The sequence below is a fragment of the Pan paniscus genome, chromosome 16, assembly GCF_029289425.2.
Source record: "Pan paniscus chromosome 16, NHGRI_mPanPan1-v2.0_pri, whole genome shotgun sequence".
NCBI lineage: Eukaryota > Metazoa > Chordata > Mammalia > Primates > Hominidae > Pan > Pan paniscus.
Window position 1 is genome coordinate 88,457,954 of NC_073265.2, and position 14,430 is coordinate 88,472,383.

Below are 14,430 nucleotides of genomic sequence, written 5' to 3' on the forward strand. Positions count from 1 at the left end.
CGAAGAAAAGTGGAGAGAGAGCAACCTTCATGTCTTGAGCCTTTTGTGACTTCTCCTAGACTCTGTTGGGAGCTTTTCCTGTGTGATCACGTGACATTCACCCATCTAAGCAGCCGAGGCTTATTCCTCCTGACTGCAGCCCTCTTTGATCTCCCTCTTCCTTCCTTTGCCTCCTGTATCCAGGTGGCTACCCCGGTCTACTTAGCCATCCCCCTTACCCAGGTCCCATGTTAATCCCATAGTTCTCTTTCCCAGATGTGTGGCTTCCAAAGAGCAGCAACCAGAGGCACCTTATGACAGCATCTTGTACTCTTTCCTCCTGCCAGAGCTGGGGTCCTATGAATGAGAAATTGGGTACTTAGGATTACTAGGCTTTCAGAGTTTGTACACAGGGGAGCCCCTCGTGATCTCCCATCCCATGACAGCAGACAGTGTTTTGTTCATGTTTGTTTCAGAAGCCAGCGGCCAGCAGCTGTCCAGCCCTTTTAGCTGATAAATATAAAATATCTACCCAACCATGCATCTGTGCAAAGTACTGTATTCTCTTTGATAGTCACACCAATGCTTTGGCAGTGTCAGCTGGTAATTTCACTGAGGACTTGATGCTGGTTTCTAAGGCAATCTGGAAACTAAATATTTGAATATTATAAGATGCTTAAGCATCAGAATTGTTTATGAGCAATTTGAATTTTAGAAGCTACTTCTGTTTGTCTGTAGGAAAGTCATTTTTCTCCAACAGTTACCTTCTTTCAATATCTGATATTTGCATTAACTGACTATGCTTGTTTTTTTCTTAATGATGAAAAAATGCTGCAATCAGAAAAGAGAAAAATAGTTTTTGCATATGTTCTTAAGGAGTAGTAACTATTGAATCCCAGTAACTGTTGAAGTGGCTCTTCCTGAGGCAGACCATTCAATTCTATAATGCCCGACTGGGGAAGCCCAGAGTCCAGTCACTTCATTTCTTCTTCTATAAAAGTCTAATTGGTTATTTGTTTATTTAGACCTCCCATTATAGAAAGTGTGACATGCTGGGCCTCTGGGGAAGATTTTTGAGGGTTTTGATGTCAGAGCCCCGAACTTTCTCTGAACTTAATTGTCTTTCAGACCCTTTAAGAATGTCACGGAGTATGATGGGCAGGACGCCTGCGGCTCCAACAGCTGGAACATGGTGGACGTGGACCTCCCGCCCAACAAGGACGTGGAGCCCGGCATCTTACTACATGGGCTGAAGCCCTGGACTCAGTACGCCGTTTACGTCAAGGCTGTGACCCTCACCATGGTGGAGAACGACCATATCCGTGGGGCCAAGAGTGAGATCTTGTACATTCGCACCAATGCTTCAGGTATCCATGCCTAGACAAGCCCCCAGCATCCACGCTTCTTCACAAGCTCACTGGCCTTGCTTGTACCAGGTGTCATTGTAGGGTTAGCAGTGAGCTATGCCTGTTGTCTTTCTTGTCAATAGGTAATACTGTGTCATATTCATTTCCACACTGCTAACACATTAGGCTCTTCTATGCCATTTTCTGGCCTCGGTACTATCTTCCATCATCTCCTGCTTTGTGCCTATGAGCCCAGGTCCTCCAGGGTGCTGGGCTGGTTTCACTGGAAGGCCCAGCCTGGAAACAGCCGTCTTCAGCTGCCCTTGTTTCTTGTTTATTTTGATGTTCAATCCTCCAGGAACTGAAACCATGCTGATCTGTGTTCCACTTAATTCATGTAGCTCACTGGTTTTCCATCTTCATTCTGGAGCCTATAGAGTTCCAAAGAGGTCAACAAAAGTTGAAAGCCTGCAGATGTAGTATGTTGTGGATATTCAAAGTATTCAGTGATGATGAGGTTCCTCCTTCCTTTATCTTTAGGTTCTAAACCATCTCATTTCTCAACTCCAGATCTGGAAACAGTAAAAGCAAACGTTAATAGTTTCCAGTATATAAAAACTAGTTTAGAAGTAGGAAAATCCACTTCAGTTTTAAAGACACTGATTGTTTTAGTGTGTTGGAGCTTCTATCACAAAAAAAACAGTGTAGCCTGGGTGGCTTATAAGCAATAGAAATGTATTTCTCACGGTTCCAGAAGCCACAAAGTGCAAGATCAAGGCGCTGGCAGATTTGGTGTCTGGTGAGGGCCCACTCCCTGGCTCATAGATGGCTGTCCTTGCATGGTGGCAGGGATGCGGGAGCACTCTCCAGGGCCTCTCATAGAAGGGCCTGGATTCCATTCATGAGGGCTTCACCCCCATGACCCAATCACCTCCCAAAGGCCATGCCTCCTAATTCCATCCCCTTAGGGGTTAGGATTTTGACATGTGAATTTTGGTAGGGGACACAGACATTCACTCTATAGCACTGATACACATTCTTTGATAATAGCCATTATTTTAGTGGGTAAGGTGTTTTTAAATACCCATAAGCGAGCACAAAATCAGTTTAAATGGCAGAGAGGAGGGTGAGAAGAAAATGCTGGTGGGGAAAACCTTTTGCTGTGCACGCCTGCTTCTTCCTCCCCTCCTACCCCATTTCCATGACCCTGTAAGTGGCCACAGTCATGTCACTGGGTAAAGTGCTTATTAAAACAAAATTGGCACAGGCTTCTGATCCTGCGTGTGGGTTGGTGTAGCAGAGGTTCAGTGCAACAGAATAAGTTTTTCATCTTAAAATATGGAAGTAACCCCTGCTCAGCAATTCACTGTAGTGTTTGGGAAACATAGGAATATCTGCTTATTGTGACAGATTCTCAAGAAACCTGTTTCCTTTCCGCAAAGATGGAAACCAGGCACTGTACCAATGAGTCAGTTCACTACGTTTTGTCCTCTGTCCTTACACGCAGCAGAGACAGACAAGAACTTGGTCCTCTGCCTCTGCTGTTTGGTGACACCTGTCGTAAGAATGTATCTAGGAATGAGCTGTTTGTTTTTGAAGTACTTATTTTTGGAAACCCTAAAGTGGCCGAGCATCAAGTGGTTGTGTTTTCTCTGAAAACGCCAGTATTAGTCATAACCTTTTTCCAAAGTATCATCCCTTAAAGATGTTCAGAACCTTGTGTGTATCGTATAACCTGGAGCACCCTCAAGCTGTCCGCCCTTTTCAAGTTTTAAAAATGGCTTAGGCAAACATATTGCTTAAGTGATATCCAGTGAAGGTGTCTCCTGCGCTTTGGAAAAACCGTCAACATTGATGCTTTTTTGTGACCCAGTAAGGACAAGATTTCAGTGGTTCTGGGATGCATTTGATCTTTATGCACACTTCAGCTCTGGGTTTCGGTTCAGGGGTCAGCATAAGTAAAGCTTGATCAGATAACTATGCTTTGCCTATAATCGGCATTCATTCTGCTGGTGACAGAGTCCTTCGCTCGAAATGAGGCTTCCATGCGTTTGCAGTTCTAAACTGCTTTTCAGAGTCATGCCTCAGTCATTGTACTGAAGGATGCCTGTGGAAATGGTGGACTTCCATGTTCTTTGCATTGCCTCTCCCCCATCCCTCTTACACACAGCTGTGACATGGGCACGCACACTCACACACACAGACTCTCCAGCCCCCTTTCCACTTCCTCTTTCCATTTGGCTTCATGACATTTTTATCAGAGATTCAAAATCTCAGATGAAATCCAAGTCAGCCTGTTTTACCAGTTGTCGAAATTGCCGGAGTTCAGCACTGTGGAGAATGGCAGTTGTAATAAATGAGAAATACCAGGTGTTTGAATTAGCTGTAGATTTTCATATTGTCTCTTCTAACCCTGCTTGTGCCCCCGCAGCCTTTTTCCATTTACAACTCAGTAATGTTTGTTTTCACAGAGATTACCGGAGGAAATAGATTATAAAGGGAAATGATGGCATTTAAAGTAGTACTATTTCAAAATAAGGTTCACTTTTCACTTTGTATTTCATTGTTCATTGTTATTTTCTTATCCAGGTCAAACTGGCAGTTTCCTGTTGGCTTGCCAGAGTATCTGATAGCCTGACTCTTTAAGTTCATTTCATTTTCTAGAATGTTCTTTGTTCCCCTCTCCAGTTCCTTCCATTCCCTTGGACGTTCTTTCAGCATCGAACTCCTCTTCTCAGTTAATCGTGAAGTGGAACCCTCCCTCTCTGCCCAACGGCAACCTGAGTTACTACATTGTTCGCTGGCAGCGGCAGCCTCAGGACGGCTACCTTTACCGGCACAATTACTGCTCCAAAGGTAAGGGTGCAGCAGCGGCCTGGACGGAGGGTGTGACCGTCCATTCCTGTGGTTTTAATGTGCCTGAGCCCTAATATTACATGTATCAGATAACAGTGTAGTTCTCCATTGGAAACCAGCTATCTTCTGGTTTTTTTTTTTTTTGAGAGAGAGTCTCACTCTGTTGCCCAGGCTGGAGTGCAGTGGCACGATCATGGCTCACTGCAATTTCTGCCTCCCAGGTTCAAGCATTTCTCATTCCTCAGCCTTCCGAGTAGCTGGGATTACAGGCATGCACCACCATGCCCGGCTAATTTTTGTATTTTTAGTAGAGACGGGGTTTCACCATGTTGCCCAGGCTGGTCTGAAACTCCTAACCTCAGGTGATTCGCCCGCCTCGGCCTCCCAAAGTGCTGGGATTATAGCCTTGAGCCACCACATCTGGCCGAGACCAGCTATCTTCTTGATTAAAGGTACTGAGAGCTATTATTTTTCCTTACAAGCATGTATAACGGCTTTCATTCCCACTCTTGTTTTGGCTTTTCTTTTCCGAGAAGACAAAATCCCCATCAGGAAGTATGCCGACGGCACCATCGACATTGAGGAGGTCACAGAGAACCCCAAGACTGAGGTGTGTGGTGGGGAGAAAGGGCCTTGCTGCGCCTGCCCCAAAACTGAAGCCGAGAAGCAGGCCGAGAAGGAGGAGGCTGAATACCGCAAAGTCTTTGAGAATTTCCTGCACAACTCCATCTTCGTGCCCAGGTACCCAGCTCATGTGAAATTTCAGTTGGCAAAACCCACTGCTCAGGCCGGTTCTGTTGCCTTTCTCCCCACCAGGTAGTGTGTAAGTCAGCAGCTGGGGGGTACAATACAGTAGCCACTGAGATGGAGCCGAAAAAGATGACAGGTTCGGTGAAGTGAGTCCCTGCGGAAGCCAGTCAGCCCTGAAGGGAACAAGGACCAGGGCTTGGGTTGCTGGGGCCACCGGTGTGACAGGTACTGCTGTCTCAGCCACAACCCCCCACAGAGAGCAGGTGGGCACCCTGTGGTAGAGGCAGGGAGGGGAAACTCAAAGAGTATTGACAGCTGCTGCCTGGTGAGAGGAAAGGCCAGGATTTGGGTCCATCTCTGCCCTTCCCAATTCTCTCTACTGCCTCTCTCAGCCTCACAGAGGAGGAGTGAAGCAAGAGGGAAAAAAGTCAGAGTCTGTTGGAAAGGGCCTGACTTCAAAACATAGCCAGGTGCCACAGGCATCCTTTACAAGTAAGTTTGGGAAGTAGTGTAGGGTGACAGCCTGCATTGGCTGTTTATTCCGTGGTTACTCTGCCTTTCAAAGCAGCACAGCCCCTGCCCCAGGGACTCTGCTCCTCTGCTGTGGTCTTGGTTTCTGGGGAGTGGGGACAAAAGCAGAGGAAAGTAAACGTTCATAGCAGGACTGTTCATAGTAGCCAAATCTGGAAACAACCCAGTGTACATCAACAGGTGAGTGGCTCAATAAAATGGGCTCGAACCATACAGTGGGATATTATTCAGCCATGAAAAGGGAGGAAATTTTGATCCATGTCACAACACAGATGAACCTTAAAGACACCATGCCAAGTGAAACAAGGCCAGACACAAAAGGACAGATAGTGTATGATTGTATGTTGTGTGAAATATATGGAATGGGCAAATGTATGGTGACAGAAAGTAGATTTGAATTTAGGGGATGGGGATAGAGTGTGGAGGGGAATGGGAATTATTCCATAATCGATAGGTTTTCTATTTGGAGTGATGAAAATTTTTGGAAATAGATAATGATGATAGCTGTACCATTCTGTGAATGCAATTAATGCCACTGAATTGTACCCTTAAAATGATTAAAATGGCAACTTTTTATCTTACATATATTTTGTTTTGTTTTAAAATTTTATTTTAACACAATAAAAAATGTTGAACAATTTTTTTTTCCTTTCAAAAAAGGATTAGCCCAGTAGTGTGTGGGAAAGGAGATGGAAGCACAGTGGTGCTCCCTGGCCCCCTCTTCCTGTAAGATTATAGTGCAGATTTTGGAAACGACCTCATGCCTGAAAACTAGGCCAAGGAGTTGGATTTAAATCAGCATGGCACCCATGAGGTGCCCATCCGCAGTCCCCACAGCCCCCGCTGCCAGCACCCCACCCAGCACGTTCCCTTCCCCTCACTGCCCCCGACCCTGAGAGGAGCCTGTAGCTGCTATTTATTCCACAGTGCCTCTGCTCTTACAGGCTTTCTTAGGCTGTAACAACAAATGGTTTTTAAAGTGATTTTTTTTTCTGCCAAGTGACCTTTTTGATATTTGCAAAATGGTTGAAATAGCTGTCTCACTTCGAGAAATCAGTAAAGTGGGAAATAAAGACTGGTTAGAACTGGAGGCATTGTTTCCTTTTGAGAGTGCGCCTCTTCATTGCTTGGTGGCTTTTTTCTCCTCCCCTCCTCTCTCGAAGTTAAAACCACCAGAGCAGCCAGGCGAGGTGGCTCACACCTGTAATCCCAGCACTTTGGGAGGCTGAGGTGGGTGGATCACAAGATCAGGCGTTCAAGACCAGCCTGGCATCATGGTGAAACCGTGTCTCTACTAAAGATACAAAAAATTAGCCAAGCATGGTGGTGCACACCTGTAATCCCAGCTACTTGGGAAGCTGAGGCAGGATAATCGCTTGAACCTGGGAGGTGGAGGTTGCAGTGAGCTGAGATCGCACCGTTGCACTCCAGCCTGGACAACAGAGCGAGACTCCATCTCAAGAAAAAAAAACACCAGAGCTGCGAGAAGGGCCTGCGAGGCCCTCATGGCCTCTCCTAGCCTGCCCTGCTGGGGGAGTCTTCTGCCTGCTGGTGGGTGGCAGGGCTTTGAGTGTGAACCTTGAGGTTCAGTGCCCAAGGCCATTTTCTTATCCAGGATATCTTTGTATCACTGGTGGTTCCTAGAAAGCAGAAAGTTTGAGGACTAGAAAGATTGCAAAGAGGTTTGGAAACTGGAACTCAATGAGGTTTGGTGACTTCTCCGACATCCTAATTAATTAAGAATCCGTTTGGGACCTGGTCCTCATTCCCACACACCGACTCTTTTCCCCCTCTTCTCCTCCATTGCGTTGCTTCTCGTGGTCCTTTCCACCTAGACCAGCAGAGGCTTAGCTCGTGGCAGCTCCTGCTGGCCGCCACACGGAAGGATGGATTTAGAGTGTCCCAAAGCAGGCTGGGCGGGAAGTTTGTTTTTCTCTATCATGGGCCCTTGGTTACGTTGCTGTCTTGTTCCACCAACCAGCAGGAGGTTTGGGTTGTGAGTCAAGGTTTTGGAAAGATTTTGCTGAAAGGCCCCTTGCTTTCAGTTGTAGTTATGAGGCAAGACCTGTTTTTTTCTCATCAGATGTGGAGCACAAGGTGAAGTGACGTGAAGGCAGAGCTGTGATTGACATGTTATTAATGCACAGCATTGGTGGTGTTGGGTTCAAAACAAGTTTCCTGTGTTCTACTGGAGAAGTGTGTTTATCTGTCCCCCGAGTCCTTCCTTTCTCTCTCCTAAGACAAGTCCAACTTGTGATTCTCTGTTTTCATGGATGTATATAAAGACAATATTTTGTCCGTGGTGAGAGGCCATAATTTTTAAGAAGTTAATGTTTGTTTTTTTGCCTCCTACTGAGTTCTGGCAGAGTGCAGGTAAAGGAGTGTCCAGCAGAGAGAATGACTGAATCACAGAGGCTGGCTTTCTGTTTTACAACTGGATTGTCCGAAAATGGATTTGATTTCTTTCAGTTCATTCTGAGAACAATGTATTTGTGGGATAAAACCAGTTAAGTAAGATTTAGTTCCTTATAAATTGTCCAGAATATCCTGTATGTTTTGAAGTACAGTGGAAGCTAGAGTTTGTAAAACTTACTAGTTTCTGAAGTCAATATTCGCAGTAAATGCCTTTCTTTGACTACTGTCTTTATTTTGTAAATCACATAGTTTGGTTTAACTAGCTAAAATGTTGACAGATGTTGGAAAGGAAAAGGTTTTCCAATAGGGCTAGGTTGTATCATGGGATGGAGTGGGGAAAGTTGGCAGTAATGTTTGCTTTTGGGCGTACGATTTGGAAATGTAGTTGTTTACCAAAAAAATGATGTATGGGCCATTGTGCTTCCCCTGTTCCTGCCTTCCAGATAATGTTCTGTGTCACCTCCCTCCCCTTGTCACTGCCTTGATGTCATCAGCATTGAGAGCTTTGCAGTCCCTAAAAGTGTGATGTTGATACACAAGTAAACTACTGAGTATACTTCATGAAGTAATCCCAGTTAAATGGGGGTGGGCTGAGCTGGGAGAGGGGTTTTGACAGAGAACTATTTTGCGATGCATCAAACCTAAGCAACTTCTGACAGACACAAGTGTATGTTGTGTTGGTTTTGAAGGGAGGGCAGGAAATTTGTTGATGGTGTGTTGACAAAGATTTCCCTGACAGTAAATGTGGTTTCTTGTGTTTTTCCTTTCCGGGAAGCTTGGTTAGCTAGTTGGTTGGTTTGCAGAGTGTGAGGATTGTGGATGATCAGCCTCATGTCCTTACCCTTCCTCCCCCAGTATTGTGAAAGCAAATGTACACGCCCTGACCTTGTGGTTTGCTGCTTGTTGGAACGAGCATATCTGTGTTGGGCAGTTCATGCCTTTGGTAGGACCCCCGTGTGCCACTACACAAAGAAGGACCCTGTTTTCCTCAGGGGAATCCATGGGCTGAGAAGACTGGGGAGCCTCAGAGGCCCTTTCCCAAAGCCCCCTGCTCTCCCCTTCCAGGTTCTGACCTAAGGACCAGCCAGAAGCCTGCCGAGCGTCAGCCGAACCTGCAAGTGGCTTCTGGGCTGTTCCGTTCCCTGCGTGAGCTTTCCCTCTCTGCTGCTGCTGCCGCTGTCTCCCCTCCATGGCACTGATGAGCTTCCCACGTTCTGGACTTTCTCATTTCCCTGGGCAGATAGAATTCATCCCATTTGCCCCCTGCCTTTTGCCTATTCCTAAGACCAGTGACCCCAGCCGAAGGCCTCAGCCCTGTTTTCTCACCATTCGTCCGTGGCTGACCTGAGGGTTGCCCTTTCTCCATCTGGGTGCTCCTCTCGTATTCTGTTTGTTTTTGTTGGTTCCTATAAACATTAGAATTCTGTTTTAAGGTTTCTAGGGGGAGCCACAAAGCCCATTTTTTCATATTTGACCAAAGCAGCAATTAGAGGGTCGCACCCTCATGCCTCATCTGCCCTTTTCGGTGAGAATGTCCTTTTTGTGATGACTTTATGCACTCCCTTTTGCTTTTCGGTTGTTCCAAACCCCATTCAAATCCATGACAAGGACTCTGCTCTCTCATGGGCAGGACCTTGGTGAGGCCACAGGTGCTCACTGCTGAGTGGGAGGAAGCCTGGGTGGGCTCCAGGGACCCGCAGAGTGTAGCAAGCACAGACGCTTGGGGTTGGGGGTGGGCCCGCAGCAGGAGCCCCCAAGAAGAGCCCTGGGGTCCGTGGAACTGCTTGCTGCTAGACTCCAGGCATCTTTATTTCCACAGTCAGAGCACATCCAAGGAGCCACCACCACAGGCTTTCATATCCCTCTGCCCCAGGTCTCTGGGGCCTCTGCCACACACCTCACCTCTCCCCTCCTGCCCTAATAAATCTTAACCACAGCTGATAGGTTTGCCACCTTTAAGGCTTAACCATAAGGTCTGTGACCAGATGGCCTGAGTGTTCTGATGACACAGCCAGGACTGCCTGGCCAAGAGTGGCAGAGACACTATTTGCCTCTAGGTAAAATCGAAGAACCACTCTGAGAGCCGGGGGGTGGGGGTGAGAGTTTGTGTGCCCATTCTGACACTTGCAGAGTAGAGAAAGCAAGATAATGAGGAAGGACATCCCTGTGTTATTCATGAGTTCTTACCTAAGGGGGCTCAATAGCTCCTTCTATTCCACGGTTAAGATTCTTCTGTTACTCTTACTCAAGTCATAGAAAAGACAAAAGAGGTAAAAGTACTTAAAAGCCACATTTCTCTCCTCCTTGCAGACCTGAAAGGAAGCGGAGAGATGTCATGCAAGTGGCCAACACCACCATGTCCAGCCGAAGCAGGAACACCACGGCCGCAGACACCTACAACATCACCGACCCGGAAGAGCTGGAGACAGAGTACCCTTTCTTTGAGAGCAGAGTGGATAACAAGGAGAGAACTGTGATTTCTAACCTTCGGCCTTTCACATTGTACCGCATCGATATCCACAGCTGCAACCACGAGGCTGAGAAGCTGGGCTGCAGCGCCTCCAACTTTGTCTTTGCAAGGACTATGCCCGCAGGTACGGTATGATCCAGCTGGCCCCATTGCCACCTTCCTCACAACCTAGTGGAGAAGATGTGTTTTATGGACACAGGGTCTGACACCCAGGGCCATGACCCTTAGACTCAGGCCTGCCTGCTAAATAACGTGCAGTCATTGGCAGGTGGCGTGTAGACCAGCTGCCCAGGGAACAGAGCCCACGCTCTCCTAGTGACACCACTCCCAGCTTGGTCTCTCCATAGAACATGCTGGGAGCAGGGAGCTCTCTGCAGGGTCCACCCTCCACCTGCTACTTGGTGCACATCGTGCATTCCCGCTGTCCTTTGCCCCTCTTGCGCACAAATCGGGTTGCCCCCTCCTGAGGTCTCACATATCCAGAGATGTCTCCAGTTAGTAAACATTGCCCCTCGAGATCAACTCCTGGAGTAGCCTCTGGTCTTGCTTATTTAGTCTTTGGCTTTCCCTTGTTGTTAGACACTGCCTGTCACTCGGGCATTCATCTGTCTTTGAAGGTGGGTGCCTTCAAAGACAGAACAAGAACTGCCCTGTCCTTTAGGAGGCCTCAGGTGGTAGAAAGAGCACGGAGGTGACGGGAGTCTGGGGCGTGGGGTCCTCCTGGGTGCAGTTCTGGCACTGAAGTCCATTGTAGCGTGCCTTGAGGCAGGCGTCAGGCTCCCTGCCTCAGTTTCCTTAGCCCTCCTAGGAGAGACATAGCCAGCTAACCCCTCAAGTGCCTTTTCCAGCTGTAACTTTCGTGACCTTTGCTTATCACCACTTTGTTCACTGCTTCAAGAAGCAAAAGCAAGAAAGGAACCACCGCAAGGTCAGTCAGCCGCTGGAGGAGTTGATGCCGGCAGGGAGGGCTTGCCCTGCTCTTAGCACCAGCCTCCCAGCAGCTTCCTCACAGGCCGGGCTCAGGGCCATCCTTCATGCCTGCATAAAAATTGCAGTTGCTGCGTGTAGCCGCGGGCCACGGAGGGTCCCTGTCACAGCCGGCAGGCCCCGTGTCCTGCTTCTGCTTACTCAGCATCTTTCCAGGGCTGCTTGTGTTTGATGGCTTCACAAAGCTTTCTCTTTTCAAGTGGTAGGCACAGGGTAGAAGAAAGTTACTTAGGTTGCCAAGATTTTCCTGCTGTGCTTGGCAGCAGGCTTTTTTTGTTGAGGGACTGGGGAGAAAGGAGGATCTTGTGGCATCTTGAGACGTGCAAGTTGTGTGGTTGGTGTATTCTGAACCCTCCACTGTGTGAGCAGCCCGCTCAGGGGCAGTGTACGTGGCTGATCTCCAGAGTCCTGCCCGCATGGATGGGGGGGTTATTCTCAGTGTACGTGGCTGATCTCCACTGTCCTGCCCGTGTGGATGGGGGGGTTATTCTCAGGTCAGCCCAGTGTTGGCCTCCCTCCCTGGGAACCCAAATCCAACTTTGTCACCTGTTTAAATTGTACAGAAGGAGCAGATGACATTCCTGGGCCAGTGACCTGGGAGCCAAGGCCTGAAAACTCCATCTTTTTAAAGTGGCCGGAACCTGAGAATCCCAATGGATTGATTCTAATGTATGAAATAAAATACGGATCACAAGTTGAGGTAGGACTGGGGCGGTGGCCCATGCCTGCATGTACTTCCATCCATTGACAGCATATGCTACCTGACTGCACAGGTTACCTCCTGGTTAGCATAGGACTTAAAACAATAAAATCCATGCCAAGTTGGTGAGGATTTGGGTCTTTCTACGCACTCTGTACTCTCCAAGGAGTACTGCATAGTGTGCAAAGAGCTAGGCTGCTTTTTGCCCTCAAGAAACGATTTCATTGTGTAAGATAACCTTGTGGCATAGGCCAGGTCAGTTCTAATAACTTTTAATCCTTCTGGAGTTCTTGGTTACAAAAATGTTTGGTTAAAGATTTTGGGTGTGCTTAAAGCTACTTGAAGACGACCTTTTAAGATTTGATTTCTTCGTCTTTACTGACACTCAGGATCACTGTTAGGTGGGAGGTCAGATCAGGCAGCTGGAGTCCCCAGTGTGGTGAGTTTAGTTGGCAGGCCCCAGATTTCTCCTGCATTCATGGGAAATTGACATGTATGTTTTATTTCCTCAGGATCAGCGAGAATGTGTGTCCAGACAGGAATACAGGAAGTATGGAGGGGCCAAGCTAAACCGGCTAAACCCGGGGAACTACACAGCCCGGATTCAGGCCACATCTCTCTCTGGGAATGGGTCGTGGACAGATCCTGTGTTCTTCTATGTCCAGGCCAAAAGTAAGGCTTGTGGAGGGAGAAGAAACGTGGTAAAACTGAAAGCAGGGTGGTCCAGGATTAGGACAGCCCGAGTGTTCATGGCTGTCTTATTTTCTGTTAAAATGGAGTTGGCCAGCTTCCAGAAGGGTCATGCTAAGGTGCCGGCACATACTGGCACTGTGTGTGAAAGGTTGGGCAGGGCAGATGCCGAGCTTTGGGCTCCTACCTCATGTGGCAGGAAGGGAGAGGATCCGAGCCTCTCTTTTGAGGTGGTGTAACCACTGGAGAGCCAGAGGAGACCGTTGCTTCCAACCTGGCTTATATTCAAAGACTTTTTTTTTTTTTTTTTAACAAAAGACATTTTATAAAGCATTGAATTGACCATTCCACCTCCTACTTGGTCAGTAAAGCTAGATAGGGCTCGGATTCAGGGCTTGAAATCCTAAGGGGTATAAGGAACTCCAGAGGTCATCTGGTTCAGCCTGCTACAGGGCAGGAATCTCCACGGTAGCATCGCAGACCCTCCACTGTCCTTTTAAAGCCCCCACATGCATTGGAAATGTACGGTGCTCACCCTTTGGTACAGAGACTGAGGAATGTGAGTTTATGCTCAAGTCATTAACAAGACAGAATTCTTAGGCTGTTCTGTGTGATGACTTCAGATTTTAAAACAAGTTATAAGATGTATAAGCGCAACAAGGGCCATATACTTGTTTGACCCACAAAACTTAGTATTTTGGTGAAATTATTTCTGTATTGAGTTTCTGTTATTTCAAACCCAGTTTTTAAGATTATTTCATGTTCCTGGAATGGGATCAAATTTGGCATAACACATAAAACAGCAATGCAGCCTCGCTTAGTGGTAACACTTTTGGGTCTAGTGGGCTGATCTTTCCTGGTGTCCACATTTCTGCTACTCACATCTGGAGTTAGGTTAAAACATGCACTCCACTGGGTGCAGTGGCTCACGCCTGTAATCCTAGCACTTTGGGAGGCCAAGGTGGGTGGATCTCTTGAGGTCAGGAGTTTGAGACTAGCCTGGCCAACATGGGTGAAACCCCGTCTCTACTAAAAATACAAAAATTAGTTGGGGGTAGTGGTACACGCCTGTAATCCCAGCTACTTGGGAGGTTGAGGCAAGAGACTTTCTTGAACCTGGGAGGCAGAGGTTGCAGTGAGCCAAGATATGTCACTGCACTCCAGCCTGGGTGACAGAGCAGAACTCCATCTCAAGAAAAAAGGAAAAAAAACAAAAAACAGCGCACTCAATAGGTCCAGCAGTCTCACTTCTAGTATATTTCCAAAGGCAGTGAAATAGGTATGTCAAACAGCTCTCTGCACTCCCATGTTCACTGCAGCACTATTCACAGTGGCCAGGACATGGAATCCACCTGATGTCCATCACTATGTATATGAATGGATAAAGAAAACCTGGTACATATACATTATAGAATACTATTCTACCATAAATTAGAAAAGAAAAATGTCGTTTGTGGCAACCTGGATGAACCTGGAGGACATGATGTTAAGTTAAATAAGCCAGACACAGAAGGAGAAATACCACATGATCTTTCTGGTAACGCGGAATCTAAGAAGTTAAGCTCATGGAGAGTAGAATGGAGGTTACCAGGGGCTGAGGGTGAGGGAGCAGATTTGGGGAGATGTTAGTCAAAGGATACAAAATTTCAGTTAGATAGGAGGAATAAGTTCAATAGATATATTGTACAACATGATGACAGCAATAA

At 47.2% G+C, this 14,430-nt stretch overlaps 1 protein-coding gene across 20 annotated transcripts in view; it reads left to right on the forward strand.

The window, feature by feature from the left end:
- The window catches only part of IGF1R (insulin like growth factor 1 receptor), a 314,682-nt gene that overhangs the window by 262,129 nt on the left and 38,123 nt on the right, over positions 1 to 14,430 (forward strand). For all 20 annotated transcript variants that reach the window (XM_034939485.3, XM_034939486.3, XM_055098438.2 and 17 more), the window contains 6 exons: positions 1,108 to 1,346; positions 4,014 to 4,181; positions 4,718 to 4,922; positions 10,188 to 10,471; positions 11,898 to 12,034; positions 12,547 to 12,706. In XM_034939485.3, coding sequence (XP_034795376.1) covers positions 1,108 to 1,346; positions 4,014 to 4,181; positions 4,718 to 4,922; positions 10,188 to 10,471; positions 11,898 to 12,034; positions 12,547 to 12,706 — 1,193 coding nt within the window. The remainder of the gene's footprint in view (positions 1 to 1,107; positions 1,347 to 4,013; positions 4,182 to 4,717; positions 4,923 to 10,187; positions 10,472 to 11,897; positions 12,035 to 12,546; positions 12,707 to 14,430) is intronic.